The sequence below is a fragment of the Setaria italica genome, chromosome VI, assembly GCF_000263155.2.
Source record: "Setaria italica strain Yugu1 chromosome VI, Setaria_italica_v2.0, whole genome shotgun sequence".
NCBI classification, from domain to species: domain Eukaryota; kingdom Viridiplantae; phylum Streptophyta; class Magnoliopsida; order Poales; family Poaceae; genus Setaria; species Setaria italica.
In genome coordinates this window covers 956,922-978,841 of record NC_028455.1, presented here as the reverse complement: position 1 = coordinate 978,841, position 21,920 = coordinate 956,922, and the positions used below count along the sequence as shown (strand labels likewise).

The 21,920-nt window shown below is 44.1% G+C and overlaps 2 protein-coding genes and 1 pseudogene across 5 annotated transcripts; 1 reads left to right on the top strand and 2 right to left on the bottom strand.

Moving 5' to 3' along the window:
- Positions 1-2,456, top strand: part of LOC101785835 — a 6,061-nt pseudogene extending 3,605 nt beyond the window's left edge.
- Positions 2,457-2,805: 349 nt separating this feature from the next.
- LOC101781926 (disease resistance protein RPP13) lies at positions 2,806-13,835 on the bottom strand. 2 transcript variants are annotated; one of them, XM_022827698.1, is made up of 3 exons: positions 13,656-13,835; positions 6,006-6,834; positions 2,806-5,309 (listed from the first exon to the last, which is right to left on the bottom strand). In XM_022827698.1, the coding sequence occupies exons 2-3, from the start codon at positions 6,827-6,829 to the stop codon at positions 3,245-3,247; spliced, it is 2,889 nt and encodes a 962-aa protein (XP_022683433.1). In that variant the 5' UTR covers positions 6,830-6,834; positions 13,656-13,835; the 3' UTR covers positions 2,806-3,244. The 2 variants fall into 2 exon arrangements, with proteins under 2 accessions (XP_022683433.1, XP_014660914.1); XM_014805428.2 differs by lacking the exon at positions 13,656-13,835 and having other exon boundaries at positions 6,006-7,005.
- Positions 10,376-13,684, bottom strand: LOC106804109 (disease resistance protein RPP13). Of its 3 annotated transcripts, none has more exons than XM_014805426.2 (3): positions 13,432-13,684; positions 12,818-13,326; positions 10,376-12,619 (listed from the first exon to the last, which is right to left on the bottom strand). In XM_014805426.2, the coding sequence occupies exons 1-3, from the start codon at positions 13,648-13,650 to the stop codon at positions 10,564-10,566; spliced, it is 2,784 nt and encodes a 927-aa protein (XP_014660912.1). In that variant the 5' UTR covers positions 13,651-13,684; the 3' UTR covers positions 10,376-10,563. The 3 variants fall into 3 exon arrangements, with proteins under 3 accessions (XP_014660912.1, XP_014660913.1, XP_014660911.1); XM_014805427.2 differs by having other exon boundaries at positions 12,818-13,337; positions 13,432-13,658; XM_014805425.2 differs by having other exon boundaries at positions 12,818-13,684.
- Positions 13,836-21,920: the final 8,085 nt, after the last annotated feature.

Sequence of the window (21,920 nt, the reverse complement as noted above, 5' to 3'; positions counted from 1 at the left end):
GGCTAATTAATCCATCATTAGCAAATGTAGCACCACATTGTCAAATCATGGACTAATTAGACTTAATAGATTCGTCTCGTGAATTAGACTCCATCTGTGCAATTAGTTTTGTAATTAGACTATGTTTAATACTCCTAATTAGTATCCAAACATCCGATGTGATAGGTGTTAAAATTTAGCACGGTGTTCCCAAACACCCCCTAATTCAATATGAATATTGTTTTTAGATGCATTTAAGTATTTATTTGTAATATTTCATATATATATCAATATTATATTAAATGGTCCGAGTTTTACTTTCGTCCCGGGCCTCCCAAATCTCAAGACCGGCCCTGGGTAGTGCCTTCATGCCATGAAGAGTTGCTTTCTAGCTACAGTGATCAATGATTTGAGTAATCATTATTAGTTCTTGCACATGGCTGATAGCACTGTTCTAATCCATGGTTGTTCGGTGTTAAATTAGCTTTTCTAATCCTCTGTTAATCCTAAAACTTAGCCAACTAATACTTGTTCACTTGCTTGAGTACTTAATGTGTTTTATCTCTTGCTAATTATGCTTAGTTGAGTAAGTTTTTTGTGGGCTTGCTTGAATCTGATTGTGAGTCACTTTATGTTCTGCTTCCGCCATGTCATGCACGTATTCGGATCACTTTGAGCTTTGCTTTCGATACGTGTATCGTTCCTAGGGTGAGCTTGTCACGAGTTGACTTGCGTCATCTTGACGATACAACGTGTTGTGTGCTTTGGGGTTGCATTTGGGACATAGACCTTGTTCTTGTTGAGAATTTTTATAGGCTCCGATGTTTTCAGTTGGTGTTTCGACCGTAGTGCTACACTTCTGCAGTTTCTAGTCAATTTGGGCGTACGTTTTGATAGGAAATTTTTCTCCACTATTTGATTGATTTCCTCAGGGTTCGAGGCACCTTTACTCAGGTACATAAATATATCTACGGTCTTTTAATTCCCAAATTTTGTGTTCTTTCTTGCTCTACTCAGGCTTACTATCGTAGATCAAAATGCTGTGTTCTTGGTCAACTAGCATCTCTCCAGATTTTAGAGACTTTGAAGAACTAGATCATTCGGCTGGCATGCTTTCGATTTTTCCTGCTTAGTACTCCCTTATGATGTTTGTAGCAAGTAGCAACGCAATCATAACCATAGCAAAATGCTTTTAAATATCAACAAATGATTTTAGAGATTTTGAAGAACTAGAGCAAATTTTATTTGACTATATTTTTTTTGAAAAAATAACAATGCTTTGTGCTTCTGTACAGAGTAAAATACAGTACAGTTTTTTTTTCCAAAAAAGACAATCCGGTGAAAGTTAATTCTCATATGAGATAGATTGCATTTTGTTTGGAGTACAACGAAGCAAGAATCCCTTTCTGTACTAGCTATTGTTCATCCCTTTCTTGATCTTTTAATGATGCAGACAGATAGCCGATAAAGTTCGCGAGGCTGGATACTTTGATGTGGTGCCTGATTTCTTCAATGGAGATTATTTAGACTCAAGTAAAAACATTTCAGAGTGGATCATGAGTGCTTCACTCCCCGGTCTGTTCCATGTCCCTATCAAATTTCATCTAATGCTCATTGCATCATGAGTTGAAAATATATCGATCTGGCAGGTAAAAGCTGCCAAAGACGCCAAGCCACTCTTTGCTGCTTTAAAAAAGGAAGGAAAGTCCATCGGGGTGGGAGGTTATTGCTGGGGTGGTGATTGAAATTCCAGCTAGCATAAAATTCAGTGTGGAGATGGGGAAAAGCAGTGATGTTAAAGTAGTTTCCATTTCTCATCCTTACATTGTGACTACTGATGACATGAAAGGTTTGCTCCTTTTCTTTGTGTTTGCAACCTCCCAGACAGCATCGATTGAGATGTCTTTGGAACTGAACTTAAGTGCTTAATTTCGTATGCTAACTATATGACCATTCAAAACAGAGGTTAAATGTCCAATCGAGATCCTTGGAGCTCAATATGACGAAGTCGCACCGCCAAAACTAGTGTACCAGTATGTGAGTGTATTGCGTCATAGAACAGAGGTGAGTTCCTAGTGATTCCGTCATAGAGGATACTATATATCAGTTGGAAAAGCTCATTTTTGTGGCATTGGTTGTTTGCAGATTCCCTACTACGCCAAGGTCTTTCCAGGAGTTGCACATGGATTTGCTTGCAGATATAATACCACCGACCCTTTTGCTGTCAAAACTGCTGAGCAAGCTCTTGGTCTAATGATCGACTGGTTTGACAAGTACTTGAAGTGAAGACTTTCGGAAGTGCCTAGCCATGCACGGTTGTTCAAACTAACTAAATAAAAGAGATTATATGCAATTGCAACACCTAACGTATAGTGCACAACAAGACCAGTGCGTGCTTTCTTGTGGGTTATCTTTTGAAAGAACTTCCTGGCTCAAATACAAAAGATCATAAATGTAGTTTTGTGCAAGTTATACTACTACTATGTTTTGTGTCTAATATCCATCGTGCACGTTCATATGCATATGGTAGTCTATTGAACATTGGTCTAGAAATGGTGGGCATAGCTATATATGGTTTGCACAAGATTATTGTTGCATAGAACGTGGTTTGAAGGTATGTTGCCAAAAGTGTACCCACAGATTCCATGTTACTTATGTTGAGGTGCACATCCTCCTTCAAAACATCCCCTACCAATCAAAATCCCCATCCCCCCAATCCCAAGGAGATTAACCGCTCCCCTTTTGTTTCTTTCTGGTTGTTTTATATAATCTTCTTTTGGATGAAGAAAGCTTAGATTCCAGCCGCCTATGCAACAACACACAACCTTGTCAAAAGGAAATATAAAAGAAAGAAAGAAGAAAGAGATCCAGTAACATCTTAAACTCAACATACGTCTCAAAATTACCTAACAACCTACAATCCATATATGGAGGAAGAGCTTAACGTAGTCACTCCGTAGTAGTCAATAGAGAGGGATGTGGCACCAACAGGCGTCAGCATCGTTGGCCGGCGAAGGGCAAATGCCTTCGCTCCGAGCACTCATCCCAAACCCACCTCAACACAACACCATCATATCAAGCAACACATATCAGCACTCCATAGATCCGAGAGGCCAATCTGCATGCGCACACATGTTGTCATAAAGTAAAAACTAAGATGAAAACAAATCGAATTAACCTTGTTTAATTCCAACGTGCTCTTGAAATAGAAAAAAAAGATCATCATTGATAATGATATTTATTCTCCACACCATGCCTTTACTTGTCATTGTGCTTCTAGCATGGGATGGTCGCGTGGGCGCCTGCTGCACCCTTGAGCCATATAATCTTGATATATTTTTGCGACCAGCTGGAGCACGGGACGGTTGGGATGGGCGCCTGCTGCAACCCTGATGTCATCCTCCAAATCCTGCACCTCGTCAGGAGTAGCACGCGAACAGTGAATACGAAGAGCAACATATCTGAGGCCTGCCAGATTCTGCAGCCCAAGGACGAGGCCGCCTTGCTCAAAATTGAACTGACCCCGTGCCTCCAGGCACAGCATGAGCCTTTGGAGCTTTGGCATGGCTCCTGGCTCAAACTCCAACGCCCCCCCATGAAAACAGTCAAAATTAAACTTGACTAAACACTGGAATCCTTGACTGCTGATTGTATACCTGATTCCAGAATCACCCGAAACGCGAACAGTAACAGAGAGGAGCATGGGCAAACTTGCTAGGATATTTATCCCTTCCTGGCTTACTAGTCCAATACTGAGGCGGGTCAGGTTGACTAGCGAGCTGATGATTTGATGGGGGACGACACTTGGTCCACGACGTTCGTGAAAGACAAGCCTCCGAAGGGGTGGTGGAGTAGAGCCACACGAAGCCATGAATGAAAGTCTGTCATCACGAGCACTCTGCACGACGTGCAGTTCTCGAAGGGTTGTGACAAGCTTGGAGAGTGATGAGATACATGCTTCCTTGTGGCCTTCCACGTCCACGTGACGTACTACGACTGCATAAGGGTACCACCAATCAATTCCAAGTACCTTTAGATTGGTCAGATCGCCGAGCCCTTGGATAAACTTGATAGTTTGAAAACCCAAACTGATCAGTGATAGCTCTTCCAATGCCTGCAGATTTCCAATCCCATCAGGTAGTTTTACCTTAGCACCGACAAGAAGACGCACTAATCTCTGCAGTTGGGTAATGCTAGCCGGTAGTTTATCAATGCCGGTACACCACCTAACATCTAGTGTCTCTAGATGTTGCAGCTTTTCTATATCTTTTGGGAGTTTGCAGTGGCATGTTGATGACCAAATTTCTAACATCAAGTACTTCATTTGACCAAAACTTTTTACATGTCCAAGATAGCAATCTTCAAGTAACTCCACCCGAGTTTCTGTATTCAGCACTCGCAAGACTTGGCTACTTAAAAACATAGAGGTGTTTTTAATTAGCAGCACTGAATTAGGGTCAAAAATATTGATTGATCGAATATGAGCTGCATGTTCTTTTATCTTCACCATCTCTTCAGGCCGCCTAGAAATGTCATGTTGGATAGATAAACGGCGAATCTTGTTAGAAGAATAATTTTCAGAAAATCCATTACGATTCCATACAGTAACAAAATTGTCCTCCACAGCCTTTGATACAATAAACTCAAGTATGACATCATGAACTCTGCACTCTTTCACTGTTGCGCTATCTGCCCCAACCTTGATTGGCTGGACCAAGCTTCTATTGATCAGCTCATTCAAGTAACTCCTCCCAAGCTGCTCCATATTTTCTCTGCCTTGTCCAGGAATCAGTCCTTCGGCTACCCATAACAATATCAACCGTCTACAATCAATCAAATAATCCTCCGGGAACACGCTCAGATATAACATACAGCTCCTTAGATAAAGAGGAAGGTCAAAGTAACTAAGCAGAAAAATTCTTTTCATTTTATCAATGTGAGAATCTCTGTCAACTGCAGCAGAAATATACTTCAATGCATTGACCCAGACTTCCTTGGTTTTGCTTCTGTTTGCTAATAAACCAGCTATACTGATTATGGCTAATGGTAATCCCCCACATTTCCTCAAAATATCACTGGATACTGCCATCAAATCTTGGGGACAATGTTCAGTTGAGTGAAATAGCCTTTTAAAGAATAATCTGCGAGATTCGTCATCACCAAGTGGCTTTGCTTTGTACATTTGTGCGTCAATACCAGCACATGTTTCGGCTACTGTTTTACTGCGTGTTGTAGTAATTATTCTGCTTCCGTTGTCATTGCGAGGTAAGGCAGCTTCTACAAGCTCCCAATCTGATACATTCCAGATATCATCAATCAAGATGAAGTACCTGCATGCATTGTTTGAGGAATCATGTTACAAGGCCACCGTAACTATTCAACATATAGAGCATATCATGGTGAAAGATATTGGAGAAAAGTAAAGAGATGGATAGTGGTGGCTCATTTTTGCAGTCAGTTCGTATTACACGTGCTAGGAATAGAGGCTGGAAACTACTTCCTCTATTATCAGAAAAGAATCTGTACGTCTACAACCTCCAAAATAGTAGCTTCCTCCACATGAGGCCCACTGAAAATCAAGAAGCGTTCAGTTTGAAAACTTAATTTTTAAAGAAGAGTTTTATGGATATTTAGAATGGCTATACGAAAAAAACATGGTTGAAGTTATCAAGAAATAATTTTACTGAATCTGGAATTATTTGATGGTATAGAGTAAATAATTTTTCTACTCAAATATCATTCGCACACAATCATTTTATATAGTACAGTACAGGCCAACTCCAACCACATACGCCTACATTCATTAGCAGTTGACTTGACCTTGTTGTAGCGATGGCTTTTGGTAGATATGTTGAACAGCTGAAGTCATGGTTTTAGCTGTAACAAATGCATATGTGGCCGTAAAATACAATCGTAAAATGGCCGATAAATTAGGTGCGCTCATGTGATCGACAAAGACCTCACAACATTGCCATAGCTAGATGAACTGGCTAATTATTATAGTACAAGAAAGTAATTCTGGTTACCTCTTGTCAATTAAGTAGTCTCTCATTTTGCGCATGAGCTGCTCCGTCTCCCACCTTTCCGACTGCAACTGGTCAAACTCGCTCGTGCTTACTATTTGAGACAATATATCTCTGAGTAGCTTCTTCATATCCAGAGTCTGAGATACAGACACGAAAGCCCTGCAATCAAATGCTTGTGTTTGTGTGATTTTTCGGTATACCTCCATGGCTAGAGTAGTCTTCCCCTGCCCAGCGGTACCATAGATGGACACCACCTTGTGTCGATTTTCTTCAACTTGTAATAACTGGATGATTTCCTCGCGAGGACCATCAATTCCCACAGGATCCCTCGCCTCCTGAAAGAGGGCAGTTGCTCGAGGATCCAAGCGCACCGGCTGAGGTGAGGCGGCGAGATAGTGATGGATGCGGTAGCGTTTGGCCCGCTCACTCTGGTCTGTCACGAGTATCTTGAGTTTTTGGATCTCCTCTGCTATGCCCTGGTCCTTCCACAACATCTTCACCTTACGCATGGCTTCGCGAACAAAGTTAGCCTTGGAACCTCCATGGCTGTGATTGAGCATGAAGCGGTCGATGCAATCCTCAATATCGTAGGATACCTCACGCACCTTGTTCCTCCAATCTTTAGCCACTGGATCCATTTGGTCGTCTTCCTTGTCTGCGAGCTCCTGCAGCACGACATCCATGGTGCTCAGCTCATCCTTTAGGAAGCGGATCCCTTGCTCCACGTCTCTGGCGAGCTGGTACTTCTCGCCGAGCATGGCAGTCAGCTTGCCGATGACGGACCCCATCACGCTCGTGGCGGCGCTCGCCATCAGTTCGGCCATCTCGACTGGGAAGCTGGCTCTACCGCTCTGCTAGCTAACTTGTGGTGGTGTCAGAGAGGAAGGGCGCTTCAATTCTCAGGGCCTCACCGTCGCAGATGGGGATTCCATTTACGCGTGAGCGATGCGAACGACCCGAGAAAGTGCTTTGTAAGCACGGCCTCACCTCCCACGATGCTTCGTTCCACTTCCCCCATGAGCACTTTCCCTTTCCTATTCTCTTTGTCTCTCCACCAACCCCGATTTTCATTTTTTTATTTACTTTTACCATCTGGACTCGCAAGCGAAATGCTAGTTGGAAGATACAACGGTCAGTTGCTGGGCAAATAGTCTCTTCTAGATAAGGAAAGGAATGTTAGGCCAGTCCCAGTGCAAGGTTTCATTGCACTGTTTCTAAGAATGCTATATCATCCCATGAGGTGTATTCTCATGAATGAAACAGGGAGTCCCAGTGCACAGTTTCATTTCACGATTTCATAGGATGCCTATGACATTTAATTGTGAGGCATGTGATTGGATATGGTTACATGAAATGAAACTCTATAGCCCCCAATGTAAGTTTCAATAGGTTTCATAGTCTTGGAAACAGTGTATACACAGTTTCATCCTGATGAAACTCGTTCCCTCTCTCACTTCATAACTACCATGCCATGTCATCACATATGCTGATGTGTCACCGTATTTAATGTGCATGAAACCTCTATGAAACTCCCACTGAAACTAGCCTTATTGTAGACTAATAAGTAGACCAAGATTAAGACGAGCATACCTTGCAAGTATGGTCACCTTGCAAGAACTTTGCTATTATTTACACAGCTAATGTGAAAATTTCTGTGAAATTTCTGGTGTTTCTTTAGGAAATTGTGCCTAAAGTCTAAAATGACTCATGTTTGTTGAGGCTTTTCTTTGCCAGAGTGTCCATGCTATTAGACACTCGGCAAACGTGCCACGACCGTTTTCACACCGTCATGTTGCTTTTTTTTCCGAGCGTCAGTTTTAGCACTAGCAAAGTCTTTGCTGAGTGCCCGATAAAAAACACTCGGCAAAGAAATTTTTACCGGCACTGTGTACGCCCACTCAGCAAAGGTTTTGCTGAGGTTTCTTTGGAAAAAGCCGTGTGCCGTGGACACACGGCAAACTTGGACATTCTCGTAGTGCATCGTGCACGTTCATATGCATATGGTAATCTATTGAACATTGTTCTATAAATGGTGGGCATAGCTATATATGGTTTGCACAAGATTATTGTTGCATAGAATGTGGTTTGAAGGTATGTTGCCAAAAGTGTATCCATAGATTCCATGTTGAGGTGCACATTCTCCTGCAAAACATTCCCTACGAGTTAAAATTTTAGTCTGTTTAGATCCAAGGACTAAATTTTAGTCTTGCACTTTTAGCTCAAAATTTAGCTCTTGGGATCCAAACAGGAGGGCAAAAAGTGACAAATAGCTAAACTTTGGGCTAAAAATTTTAGCCCCCAAAGAGGCCCTAAAAGGGGCTAAAAGTGCTCCTCCTCACCAATTTCCACACGTTGCCCCCCTTCCTCTCTCCCGCCCCGCACTCCTGCCCGTGGCCGGACATCCCCTCTACCACCCGCGCCAAGACCGGCACCGCGAGTGCCTTCCTCCGCACCGCCGCGACGCCGCCGAGGGCCGTGCACAGGAGCTCCAGCGCGGCCAATGCGCGCTCCGCTGTGGGCCGCGCCGGCCCGGACGCCGCCACCGTCTCCACGGACGCTGACGCCGCGCCGGCTTCCACCGCGGTCTCCCTGTTCCCTTCCTCCAGACACACGAAGAGGAGGAGCGCGGTGGAGGTGGCCGAGCTCCACCACCGGCGGCGCCGCCAGTGCTGCTGCTGCTTCTGCAGGTGGTGGTGCCACCTCCGCCCGGGCCCCGCCTCCGGCCGGCGCCGCCGCCTCCACTCAGCCCCCCCCGCCTTCAGCCGCCCCGCCTCCTCCAGCCGGCCCGCCGCCTCCGCCCGACCCTGCTGCCTCCGGCCGGCCTAGCCACCTCCGCTCAGCCCCCCGCCTCCGGCCGCCCCGCCGCCTCCGCCCGGCTCCGCCTCCTTCGGCCGGCACCCCGCCTCCGCCCGCCCACCCCTCGTGGCCTCGGGTGTGGTCTAGTTGTGTGGTGGTGGTGCTGCTGCTGGTGGAGAGGAGGGGTAGGGAAGGAGGGTAATAGTATCTTTGTTGAACAACATTTATGGATTTTAGTCCATTTTAGTCATGAATTCAAACAGCCCAGCAGAACTAAATTTTAGGGGCTAAAGTTTAGGAGCTAAAATTTAGCTCATGAACTACTGATCCAAACACCATCGAAGAGTTGCTTTCTAGCTACAGTGATCAATGATTTGAGTAATCATTATTAGTTCTTGCACATGGCTGATAGCACTGTTCTAATCCATGGTTGTTCGGTGTTAAATTAGCTTTTCTAATCCTCTGTTAATCCTAACACTTAGCCAACTAATACTTGTTCACTCGCTTGAGTACTTAATGTGTTTTATCTCTTGCTAATTATGCTTAGTTGAGTAAGTTTTTCGTGGGCTTGCTTGAATCTGACTGTGAGTCACTTTATATTCTGCTTCCACCATGTCATGCATGTATTCGGATCACTTTGAGCTTTGCTTTTGATACGTGTATCGTTCCTAGGGTCAGCTTGTCACGAGTGGACTTGCATCATCTTGACGATACAACGTGTTGTGTGCTTTGGGGTTGCATTTGGAACACAGGCCTTGTTCTTGTTGAGAATTTTTATAGCCTCCTCTGGTCACCCTTTCGGTCCTTCAGCCGCAAGCTCAAGCCGCGCCTTCATCCTCGCCTCCGATGTTTTCGGTTGGTGTTTCGACCGTAGTACTACACTCTTGCAGTTTCTAGTCAATTTGGGCATACGTTTTGACAGGAAATTTTTCTCCACTTTTTGATTGATTTCCTCAGGGTTCGAGGCACCTTTACTCAGGTACATAAATATATCTACGGTCTTTTAATTCCCAAATTTTGTGTTCTTTCTTGCTCTACTCTGGCTTACTATCGTAGATCAAGATGCTCTGTTCTTGGTCAACTAGCATCTCTCCAGATTTTAGAGACTTTGAAGAACTAGAGCATTCGGCTGGCATGCTTTCGATTTTTCCTGCTTAGTACTCCCTTATGATGCTTGTAGCAAGTAGCAACGCAATCATAACCATAGCAAAATGCTTTTAAATATCAACAAATGATTTTAGAGACTTTGAAGAACTAGAGCAAATTTTATTTGACTATCTTTTTTAAAAAACATAACAATGCTTTGTGCTTCTGTACAGAGTAAAATACAGTACAGTTTTTTTTCCAAAAAAAAGACAATCCAGTGAAAGTTAATTCTCATATGAGATAGATTGCATTTTGTTTGGAGTACAACGACGCAAGAATCCCTTTCTGTACTAGCTATTGTTCATCGCCCTTGATTTAGTGGAATAATGATGGTACCAGTGGATCTTTTAATGATGCAGACAGATAGCCGATAAAGTTAGCGAGGCAGGATACTTCGTTGTGGTGCCTGATTTCTTCAATGGAGATTATTTAGACTCAAGTAAAAACATTTCAGAGTGGATAATGATATTTATTCTCCACACATGTTGTCATAAAGCAAAAACTAAGATGAAAACAAATCGAATTAACCTTGTTTAATTCCAACGTGCTCTTGAAACAGAAAAAAAAGATCATTATTGATAATGATATTTATTCTCCACACCATGCATTTACTTGGTCATTGTGCTTCTAGCATGGGATAGTCGCGTGGGCGCCTGCTGCACCCTTGAGCCATCCACTCTTGATTTATTTTTTTGACCTGCTGGACCACGGGACAGTTGGGATGGGCGCCTGCTGCAACCATGATGTCATCCTCCAAATCCTGCACCTCGTCAGGAGTAGCATACTTACAATTACTACAAAGAGCAACATGTCTGAGGCCTGCCAGATTCTGCAGCCCAAGGATGAGGCCGCCTTGCTCATAATTGAACTGACCCCATGCCACCAGGTACAGCTTGAGCCTTTGGAGCTTTGGCATGGCTCCTGGCTCAAACTCCAACGCCCCCATATAATAACAGTCGAAATTAAACTTGACTAAACACTGGAATCCTTGACTGCTGATTGTATACCTGATTCCAGAATTACCCAAAACGCGAACAGTAATAGAGAGGAGCATGGGCAAACTTGCTAGGATATTTATCCCTTCCTGGCTTACTAGTCCAATACTGAGGCGGGTCAGGTTGACTAGCGAGCTGATGATTTGATGGGGCACGACACTTGGTCCACAACTATCGTGAAAGACGAGCCTCCGAAGGGGTGGTGGAGTAGAGCCACACGAAGCCATGAATGAAAGTCTGTCATCACGAGCATCCTGCACGACGTGCAGTTCTCGAAGGGTTGTGACAAGCTTGGAGAGTGACGAGATACATGCTTCCTTGTGGCCTTCCACGTCCACGTGACGTAATAAATAATGATCGTACCTCCAATCAATTCCAAGTACCTTCAGATTGGTCAGATCGCCGAGCCCTTGGATAAACTTGATAGTTTGAAAACCCAAACTAATCGATGGTAGCTCTTCCAATGCCTGCAGATTTCCAATCCCATCAGGTAGTTTTACCCTAGCACCGACAAGAAGACGCACTAATCTATGCAGTTGGGTAATGCTAGCCGGTAGTATATCAATGCCGGCACAAACCGTAACATCTAGTGTCTCCAGATGTTGCAGCTTTTCTATATCTTTTGGGAGTTTGCAGCCAAATGATATTAATGGTCGAAATCCAAAGCTCAACCCCAACCTCAAGTACTTGATTTGACCAAAACTTTTGACATGTCCAAGATTGCAACCCACCCGAGTTTCTGTATTCAGCACTCGCAAGACTTGGCTACTTAAAAACATAGAGGTAATTAGCAGCATTGACATAGGGTCAAAAATATTAATTGATCGAATATGAGCTGCATGTTCTTTTATCGTCATCTCTTCAGCCTGCCTAGAAATGTTGTGTTGGATAGATAAACGGCGAATCTTGTTAGAAGAATAATTTTCAGAAAATCCATTACGATTCCATATAGTAACAAAATTGTGCTCCACAGCCTTTGAAACAATAAACTCAAGTATGACATCATGAACTCTGCACTGTTTCACTGTTGCGCCATCTGCCCCAACCTTGGTTGGCTGGACCAAGCTTCTATTGATCAGCTCATTCAAATAACTCCTCCCAAGCTGCTCCATATTTTCTCTGCCTTGTCCAGGAATCAGTCCTTCGGCTACCCATAACAATATCAACCGTCTACAATCAATCAAATAATCCTCCGGGAACACGCTCAGATATAACATACAGCTCTTTAGATGAAGAGGAAGGTCAAAGTAACTAAGCAGAAAAATTCTTTTCATTTTATCAATGTGAGAATCTTTGTCAACTGCAGCAGAAATATACTTCAATGCATTGACCCAAACTTCCTTGGTTTTGCTTCTGTTTGCTAATAAACCAGCTATACTGATTATGGCTAATGGTAATCCCCCACATTTCCTCAAAATATCACTGGATACTGCCATCAAATCTTGGGGACAATGTTCAGTTGAGTGAAATAGCCTTTTAAAGAATAATCTGCGAGATTCGTCATCACCAAGTGGCTTTGCTTTGTACATTTGTGCGTCAATACCAGCACATGTTTCGGCTACTGTTTTACTGCGTGTTGTAGTAATTATTCTGCTTCCGTTGTCATTGCGAGGTAAGGCAGCTTCTACAAGCTCCCAATCTGATACATTCCAGATATCATCAATCAAGATGAAGTACCTGCATGCATTATATTGGTTGAGGAATCATGTAACAAATGCATATGTGGTAGTTTTATGCTCGAATGGGTCCGTAAAATACAATCGTAAAATGGCCGATAAATTAGGTGAGCTCATGTGATCGACAAAGACCTCACAACATTGCCATAGCTAGATGAACTGGCTAATTATTATAGTACAAGAAAGTAATTCTGGTTACCTCTTGCCAATTAAGTAGTCTATCATTTTGCGCATGAGCTGCTCCGTCTCCCACCTTTCCGACTGCAACTGGTCAAACTCGCTCTTGCTTACTATTTGAGACAATATATCTCTGAGTAGCTTCTTCAGATCCAGAGTCTGAGATACAGACACGAAAGCCCTGCAATCAAATGCTTGTGTGATTTTTCGGTATACCTCCATGGCTAGAGTAGTCTTCCCCTGCCCAGCGGTACCATAGATGGACACCACCTTGTGTTGCTTTTCTTCAACTTGTAATAACTGGATGATTTCCTCGCGAGGACCATCAATTCCCACAGGATCCCTCGCCTCCTGAAAGAGGGCAGTTGCTCGAGGATCCAAGCGCACCGGCTGAGGTGAGGCGGCGAGATAGTGAGGCGGCGAGGATCCAAGCGCACGGTAGCGTTTGGCCCGCTCACTCTGCTCTGTCACGAGTATCTTGAGTTTTTGGATCTCCTCTGCTATGCCCTGGTCCTTCCACAACTTCTTCACCTTACGCATGGCTTTGCGAACAAAGTTAGCCTTGGAACCTCCATGGCTGTGATTGAGCATGAAGCGATCGACGCAATCCTCAATATCGAAGGATAGCTCACGCACCTTGTTCCTCCAATCTTTGTCCATTGGATCCATTTGGTCGTCGTCCTTGTCTGCGAGCTTCTGCAGCACGGCATCCATGGTGCTCAGCTCATCCTTCAGGAAGCGGATCCCTTGCTCCACGTCTCTGGCGAACTGGTACTTGTCGCCGAGCATGGCAGTCAGCTTGCCGATGACGGACCCCATCACGCTCGTGGCGGCGCTCGCCATCAGTTCGGCCATCTCACTCTACCGCTCTGCTAGCTTGTGGTGGTGTCAGAGAGGAAGGGCGCTTCAATTCTGAGGGCCTCACAGTCGCAGATGCGAACGACCCGAGAAAGTGCTTTGTAAAGCACGGCCTCACCTCCCACGATGCTCTTTGTCTCATGAGCACTTTCCCCCATGAGCACTTTCCCTTTCCTATTCTCTTCGTCTCTCCACCAACCCCGATTTTCATTTTTTTATTTACTTTTATCATCAGGACTCGCAAGCGAAATGCTAGTTGGAAAGATACAGTGCAAGAGACAATAATTGGTTTAGTTGGTCGAGACAATAATTGGTTTAGGTGGTGATCATATAGCTTGGGCCCTATGGCTATTTACGAGGGAATACGAACGGTTAGTTGTTGGGCAAATAGTCTCTTCTAGATAAGAAACGTTATTGCAGGTTAAGTAGTCTAAACATTTAAGTAGACCAAGATTAAGACGATTATGATAGTAGAAAAAATTAAAAGAGGTTTTGAGTTGCTATAAGATTTTAAAAAATAATGTTCAAAATATATGTACTAGATCATCAGTTAGAGCATCTTCAAGAGTGCCCGATATATGATTTCAATGACTAGTTTTTGGTAACCAAGGTGAAAAACCAAAGCTCCAACAGTTGTCCAACTTCGTTACCTACTTTTCCGCATATCCCAATAACAACTCCATAAACCCAATTTTTCCTTCTCTCTGTGCTCCCAAAACCTACAGATAAAAAAGGCTGAGGGCAAAATTCTCGCGAGTTGCTGTGCAGTGTTCACAGCCAAAAAATCATGTCTGAGGGACCCACATATGGATGATTGCATCGCTTAGGATTCCTTTCCCGCGTGGGGCCTCCAACTCGTGCTATGGGGTCGAGTTTCCCGGTGGTCAGTGGGCTTGTCTGGACCGCGTGGACTTGCACTTGGTCAAGTCTTTGGACACTATCGGAGTTGATTGCAAGGGAGGACAGAAAGCAGTAAAGAGTGAGCTCCCACCTCCCCTGGTGCTGTCGAGGCAAAAATCTTTTTGCTGTTCAGGTCATTATATGTTCGGACAGAACTGCAGATTTACAACAAATTTGAACACGTGCGAGCATACCTTGCAAGTATGGTCACCTTGCAAGAACTTTGCTATTATTTACATAGCTAATGTGAAAATTTCTGTGAAATTTCTTGTGTTCCTTTAGGAAATTGTGCCTAAAGTCTAAAATGACTCATGTTTGCCGAGGATTTTTTTTTTCCGTGGACATGCCGTTAGATGCTCAGCAATCGTGATGTGACCGTCTTCGCACCGTCACATTGCTTTTTTTTGTTTGCCGAGTGTCGGTTTTAGCACTCGACCAAAAAATTTTTGCCGGCACTATGTACGCCCACTCGGCAAAAGCTTTGCCAAGTATTTTTTTTTTGCTTCACCGTGTGCCATGGACACACGACAAACTTGGACATTCCGGTAGTGCATCGTGCACGTTCATATGCATATTGTAGTCTATTGAGCATTGTTCTATAAATGGTGGGCATAGCTATATATGGTTTGCACAAGATTATTGTTGCATAGAATGTGGTTTGAAGGTATGTTGCCAAAAGTGTACCCATAGATTCCATGTTACTTATGTTGAGGTGCACATCCTCCTGCAAAACATCCCCTACCAGTCAAAATCCCCCCCCCCCTCCTTCTGGTTGTTTTATATAATCTTCTTTTGGATGAAGAAAGCTTAGATTCCAGCCTATGTAACAAGATAGTACACACAACCTTGTCAAAAGGAAATATAAGAGAGAAAGAAGAAAGTGATTCAGTAAGTGATAAACAATAAAAGATCTTAAATTCAACATACGTCTCAAAATTACCTAGCAACCTACAATCCATATATGGAGGAAGAGCTTAAGGTAGTCACTCCTATTCTCTTACACCACAAAATCCCCAAAAATCCATCATCCTCATACGAAAGAAAGGTGGTGAACAGTGCATCTAAAGCATCTCACAAATATCTGAAGACCACATGGTCTTTGCCAACCAATCAACAGCATATGACTCGTAATCCCTAACAACATCCGACTCAAATGACATGTTGATCTGGCATGCATTCCCTTGAGTAGTTGCTGCCCTTCTCTTAAACCATGGAATTAGCAGTACGTTGTGAAGAAGCACGAGTTCTTTCAAAGTGTCACCACGAGGGAGGGACACGACGCCATGGGCTCGGCCATCACCTAATCAACAAAAGATAAGGTTTACACCTGCAAGAACTGATAACACAGGTGGTAGGGGAAGGGGTCGGGGCTGTCTAATTGTCCGGAGAGGGATGTGGCACCAACAGGCGTCATCATGGTTGGCCCGGCATGCGCACATCCCAAACCCACCTCGACACAACACCATTAAGCAACACATATTAGCACTCCATAGATCCGAGAGGCCAATCTGCATGCGCACACACTAGTAGAGAATTGGCATTTAATCCCGGTTGGTAGGGTGCAAATCTCCCGAAAATCCATCCGGGATAAACCAACCGGGACAAAAGGGGGGTCTTTTATCCCGGGTCACTCAATCAGGACAAAAGACCCCCCTTTTATCCTGGTTGGTATTACCAACTGGGATAAAACGGGTCACCACGGCCGGCGCTGAAAAAAAAAATCCCGAGCACAAGTCACGCGATTTTTCACGCGAAATATGCGCGTGCCTCTAGCTTCGCGCGTAGCTTCCTTGCCATCCCACCTACACACCACATATGACTATGTAGGGGATGCTATCCTTTTGTATTAACTCGTGGGGACCTTTTTATCCCGATTGGTAACCTTTTATTAACTAAGGGGGCTAGGCGCGCAGATGGAAACCTTTAGTACTGGGTGGAGGTTCGGGGGATTCCAAATTTGGACCCGGTACTAATGCTAACATGCTAACATTAGTACCGGATCCAAATGCACCGGTACTAAGGGAGTGGACGAAAGGTCCATTCCATAGTAGTGAAATAACACACACAAAATTAGTAACACATGCACACAAATAAAATGAAATTTGAGAGAAGGGAAATGATATTTTCTTAATTCTTACCTCAATGATATTTTCTTAATTATTACCTATTGATGGTCAAAATTAGCAGATCTGGACAAGTAGGTTTTTGAACCGGTCTTCCAATCGGTCAGACCAGTTTGATCAAAGTCCTACAAATACAAATTGGAGTTCACCATTGTGTATCTCTTCTTGAGTAGATCAAAATTCATATATAGAACGTCCAATTTGAAGTTCGGAAGAGAGGGTTATGACCTCGGGAATATCTGCCCCCGAGGAGATAGGTCGGACCGGTTTGGACCTGTAGAGTCCGAGTAGGAGTTATATTTTTGCATGAGATTTGTTAGGGTTTCGACTTCCAACGGGGCAAGACCTCCCCTCACTATAAATATAAAGGGCCACAACTGATCAAAAACTAATCTATCTTTTACTTTCACCTTTTTTCCTCTTTGCCCTACTTTTTCAACCCCATGTGTTGTTCTTGCTGAGCCTAGGGCAACCCAAGGTGCGCCTACTCTGACGGGGTTCCTCCCGGGTAGGAGTTCGTTAGATCTACACTGTGCTTGTTGTACATATATCTATGTGCCCACTAGAAGGTTTGGACAGTCCTAGATACAGGGCTATACACCAAGACGTGTCAGACATGGAGACTACGGTGCAGAACAGTGTGGTCTACGTGGAGGACAAGAACTAGTCAAGGATTGAGAAACTACATGTAGCAATTAGAGTAGGACTCACTAGTCAAATCCGACTAGTATTCTTGTAAACAAACGACCTGTAGCCCTGCCCTTGGCAATATAAGGTGAGGTGGAGACCCCCTCCAAAGCAATTCAATACAACTAACACATAGGACGTAGGGTATTACGCAATCTAGCGGCCCGAACCTGTCTAAATTGTGTGTTCAAGTTCACCTTCTAGTTCCTGATCTGGGTGAGCCCCACGCACTAAACACCACCTCAGGCACCCCCCTCGGTAGGTTACCGAGTCTAAACACCGATAGCTGGCACACGAAATAAGGGCTCTCGCTGAGAATCCACTAATGAACTCGATGGCCCAAGTCATCATCAAGTCCACCATCGCGTTCAAAGCAGGCGCGACGTTCGTCTTCAGCTCCTGGGTTTGCGTTGCAGATGGCGTTGGAAACTTCCACCACCACATTGCGTCAGTCGTAGAGAAGAAACAGCATACCATCAACCTCCAGCGCCAAGCTTTGGAGGATCTCATCGAGAAATTCAGCGAATTTTCAATTCTTGACTTAGTCAGAGGCTGGGGGGACTAGTCCGAGTACAACTCAACTTCTCCCACTAGCCGGACTGGTTTTCACGAGCCGGCGCTTAAGCCATCATGCGAATCGGTCTATGACTCAAGTCGATTCCCGTTCGGACTCCGAAACACGGGTATTGTCTATCAAGCTACCCTATCCAGATCAGAATTCAACATGGATTGGATCGAGCACCTTGACTACTACTCGAATCCGGATGAGAGGACTCCATTATCAGACCCACAACAAGGCCTTGTGATTACCTCAACTCCACAAGACAGATTCGTCTACTGGGCCAACATGAAGCCACCTGCTCTCGCAAAGAATGACGAGTCACACCTTGTTGCCTACCTTGATACCCTCCTGTACTAGAAGGGAACTTCTTTTGTCGTCCATCTACAAAAAAGATGGCTCCACAGAGGTCATCACGTTAAGTTCAGGAAGCTATTCTCCGGAGCGGGAACTCTTCACCCTTGTTGATGCGCAAGAAGAAGAAGATGAAGAGCAACCAGAAAGGAATCCATGACATGAACGTCACCGAGATGACATCTCGCAGGATAAGCTCACCACCAACATCGTCGGAGAAGAAACTGAAGCTCAAAAAACTCAACGGCGAGCAAGAAACACTGCAAGAGCAGAGCGTCGCTTTGGCGGTGCCGCCAGCCTAGCCTCCAGATCATCAGCCGCATGCTTTGGTGACCCGGAGGAAGACCCAGCCTTGTCTGATGGCCGGGCTTTGTGCATGAATTCTTTAGTAGCTTCAGAGTAGGAGCTGCTAAAAGACGCAATTTCCTTTGACTCCCCCTCGACTTCTCTCTATACACTTGCAGCCGTGTGTACGTGTGGAGCGGCATCAGAGTCATTTGATCCAGGAGGAGGAGGAGCAGAGCAAAACAAGTGTACATCTTCCTGCATAGGAAGACAAGTCAGAACATCAATAGATACAACAATTAGTACTTGAGGGCTGCGGCCACGGGTACTTACATTGCTTGGTGGGTTGGCAGCGCAATGATCCCGCACAATCGTTGGGTCTTGTTGGCATGCTTGAACAGGCACTTGCTGGCATGCTTGAACAAGCACCTGAACTGCTCCATGATCTCATCCATGGTGAGTTCTTTTGGTGACATCCGGGATGGATCATTGGGGCTCAAGTAGTCGTAGCCCCATGTGCACCGCAATTGCAGGGGCTTACCTCGCCTCTTCATGAAGCTAAAGGCTACCCTAACTCTCGTTAGACCTTATTGTTTCAATCTGGCAATTCTATCAAGAAGGTCAGGTAGTTGCAAATAGTCTCTGTGACTTGGCACATCTAGCCACCTATTGTTCCATGTCGGGCGGTGGCCTGTCATCTTAGGGAGCTTGGGCTCATAGTTGTCAATATAGCACCACCTCTCTTTCCACCCAGAATGCGAGTCAATCAACTCGTACTCCAAATAGAGGCCCTTCACCTTCTCCCTCATTTGGATTCCAACCCCTCCGACTACTGTGTGCTCCCTCTTAGGCTACGGCTTGACACAGAAGAACATGCAGAAGAGTTGGAAGTGGGGCTGGATCCCCAAGAATGCGGAAGAGTTCTTGGTGGTGGTGGTGGTGCTAAGTTTGAGTTGAGTGGTGTGATGACGTTGTGCGGCCTGTGTCGATATCCCAATCTGACTAGTTAGAGTTGTTGTGACTCGTGTCGATGCCTCAATCGAATCGGCATGAGTTGTTTCGTTAGTTGAGTTGAGTTCAATGTGTGTTGATGTCCCAATTCAACTCGTTATTTTTTTCCATTAGTTGTATTGCCCGGGTTTCATCTTCTTTTTAATATAATCGGCAGCTCTCCTGCCCAGTTTGTTTAAAAAATAACATGCTGATAGGCGCGCAGTGCTAATTAGCGCTCGCGCACTAGGAGCCCTCCTGGCGAGCGAATCTAGACAGCTCCTTCCTTCCCCCAAACATTCCATTTTGGGAAAGTTTTAAATCCCGCAACTTTCCATTTGTGGAAATCATAACTTATACACATAAATACGATGCATAACTCTATAATATAATTTTTTATGATATAACTTTTTAGCACAACTTCAATAGCGTGCAAAAATTAGGTGTACAACTTTTAGGTACAATTTGTAAGAATAACTTCGAATTTTCTCTACTCCTAAAAAACCAAACGGGCAACGTTTCTATGGTCTGTCAAATGACCATCGCCTGATGGCCCTCGCTCCATGCGACCTCGGCCCTCCGTTTCACGGTTCTCTATGCGGAACACAGCCTCCACCCTTGGATCAATCGGTCTTCTCTCCACGCACGGGAAAATTGCTCCCTCCCATCCGCTTTGCCCTACATTTGTACATCATCCTACCCAGAATCAAAATTGGCCCTTCAATTCCCTGCGCTCAACACACCCCCACGATGATGCCGCCGCCGCTCCTTCTCTGTGCGGCTCAACAAGGAGCTCCAAGTCGATGGCGGCCCCAAGGCAGCTCCGTTGTTGCCTGCTCCGATCGGTGGGTGTTCCTAAAACACAATGATTCTTTAGATCTGCTGGCACCAAGTATTTGGTTTTCGATTTTTCTAGACAATCTACAGCTAGCATGTGTAAATTCATAGCTCCTATTGTTCTGTGCTAGCATGCTCTAAATTTCTAACTAAATTTGATTGTATGATTAGTTTCTGGAGTGGCTGTCTGAAAGATAAGGAAATTATCTACTTCCACATAGAAAAAAATCATTATGATTCAATTGTCTTAGGTTTCATTTTTCTCCCTTTTGATATGTGATGTCCAACGAAATCATGAGAGGTTTATTTTTATGCATGTAGGAAGTAAATCTAAATAATTCAGGGTTACCATGTAAATAGTTGATGACTGACTTTTGTGTTCACGGATGATGCATAATTTCATGACCACAATTATAGATTGTCCTTACTTTTTTGACCTGTTGGTGACACTGCACATCATTTCTGAATTTTGCTTCTCTGACATGTTTGCTAAATGAAAAATATTTTTTTTCTATTTTGTACCGGGACAACCTGACACAAAGCAATGCATGGTGCTAAGTATTTTAATGGATGCCTTATTGGCTTGCAAAGAACTGCTTCTGAACATGTGTATGCTAGCAGCTAAGTCATGTAGGTGTAACCCTCGGAAGGTACTATTTTTTTCATATGCAGTCTTCATAAGAGCAGGTTACTGAACTGTATTTTCTAAACTGGTTTCATTAGAGTACTTAGACGTCATACCTTTGAAATTTTTGAATTTTAGGATATGATTAAAAAGAAATAATTAAATAATAATTTTTTATAATTATTTTTTTTCTAATATTTATTTTCTTCACAGGAAATTTAGTATAGGAAAAATAATTATTTGTTTTTGAATTAAATAAGGTTGTTGTTTTCTATCTGTGCATTCATGCCGTTTGCATCTTGATGTTTCTTGAGTAAAAAAGTTTCAAAAATACATTTAGACATTGTATAAACCCTTCTGAGAATTCAGCCATTACTGGAATTTATTCTCCTTTTTTCTTGAGCTTAATCCAATTTTTGGATAGTTCTAGAATCCTTTTTCATGAGCTCCAAATATTTTATTTACATTCCTCGTGTCCCAAATTGTCTGTGGGATTTTTTCTAAAATTTTTGGGATTTTCAGAACATTTTTCGTGGTTTACATTATTTATCTAGAATTTTCTGGATATATATTCCGACGTGAAATAATTTCTGAAAATAATCTATCTTTTCTTTTCCTTTTGGGCCGAGCCTTGGGCCCGACCCAAATCCGCCCAACCAGACCGCGGCCCACTTTTATTTTCCGTTCGCCCGGCCCATCTGGCCTTTCCCACAGGCCCACCTCCCTTTCCCTCTTTCCACCCTGCACCGGCCCAACTCCCATCTTTCTCCCCCGTGGCCCAGCTTCCGGCCCAGCTTGGCCCGCCATCTCTCCTCCTCTTTCCCTTCCACTGCCAGGTGGGCCCCACCTGCAGGTTTTTCTTCTTCCTCAGGCCAGGCGCTCATCCGACCGCTCCTGCTGCTCGATC

What these genes read in the sequence shown, in the direction of transcription:
- LOC106804109 (XM_014805425.2), bottom strand. Translation starts at nt 13,650, where the DNA reads ATGGCCGAACTGATGGCGAGCGCCGCCACGAGCGTGATGGGGTCCGTC. An exon ending in GACTACTTAATTGGCAAGAG is followed by an intron (nt 12,620 to 12,817) that starts GTAACCAGAATT and finishes TAATGCATGCAG; the next exon opens with GTACTTCATCTTGATTGATG.
- LOC101781926 (XM_022827698.1), bottom strand. Translation starts at nt 6,829, where the DNA reads ATGGCCGAACTGATGGCGAGCGCCGCCACGAGCGTGATGGGGTCCGTC. An exon ending in GACTACTTAATTGACAAGAG is followed by an intron (nt 5,310 to 6,005) that starts GTAACCAGAATT and finishes CAATGCATGCAG; the next exon opens with GTACTTCATCTTGATTGATG.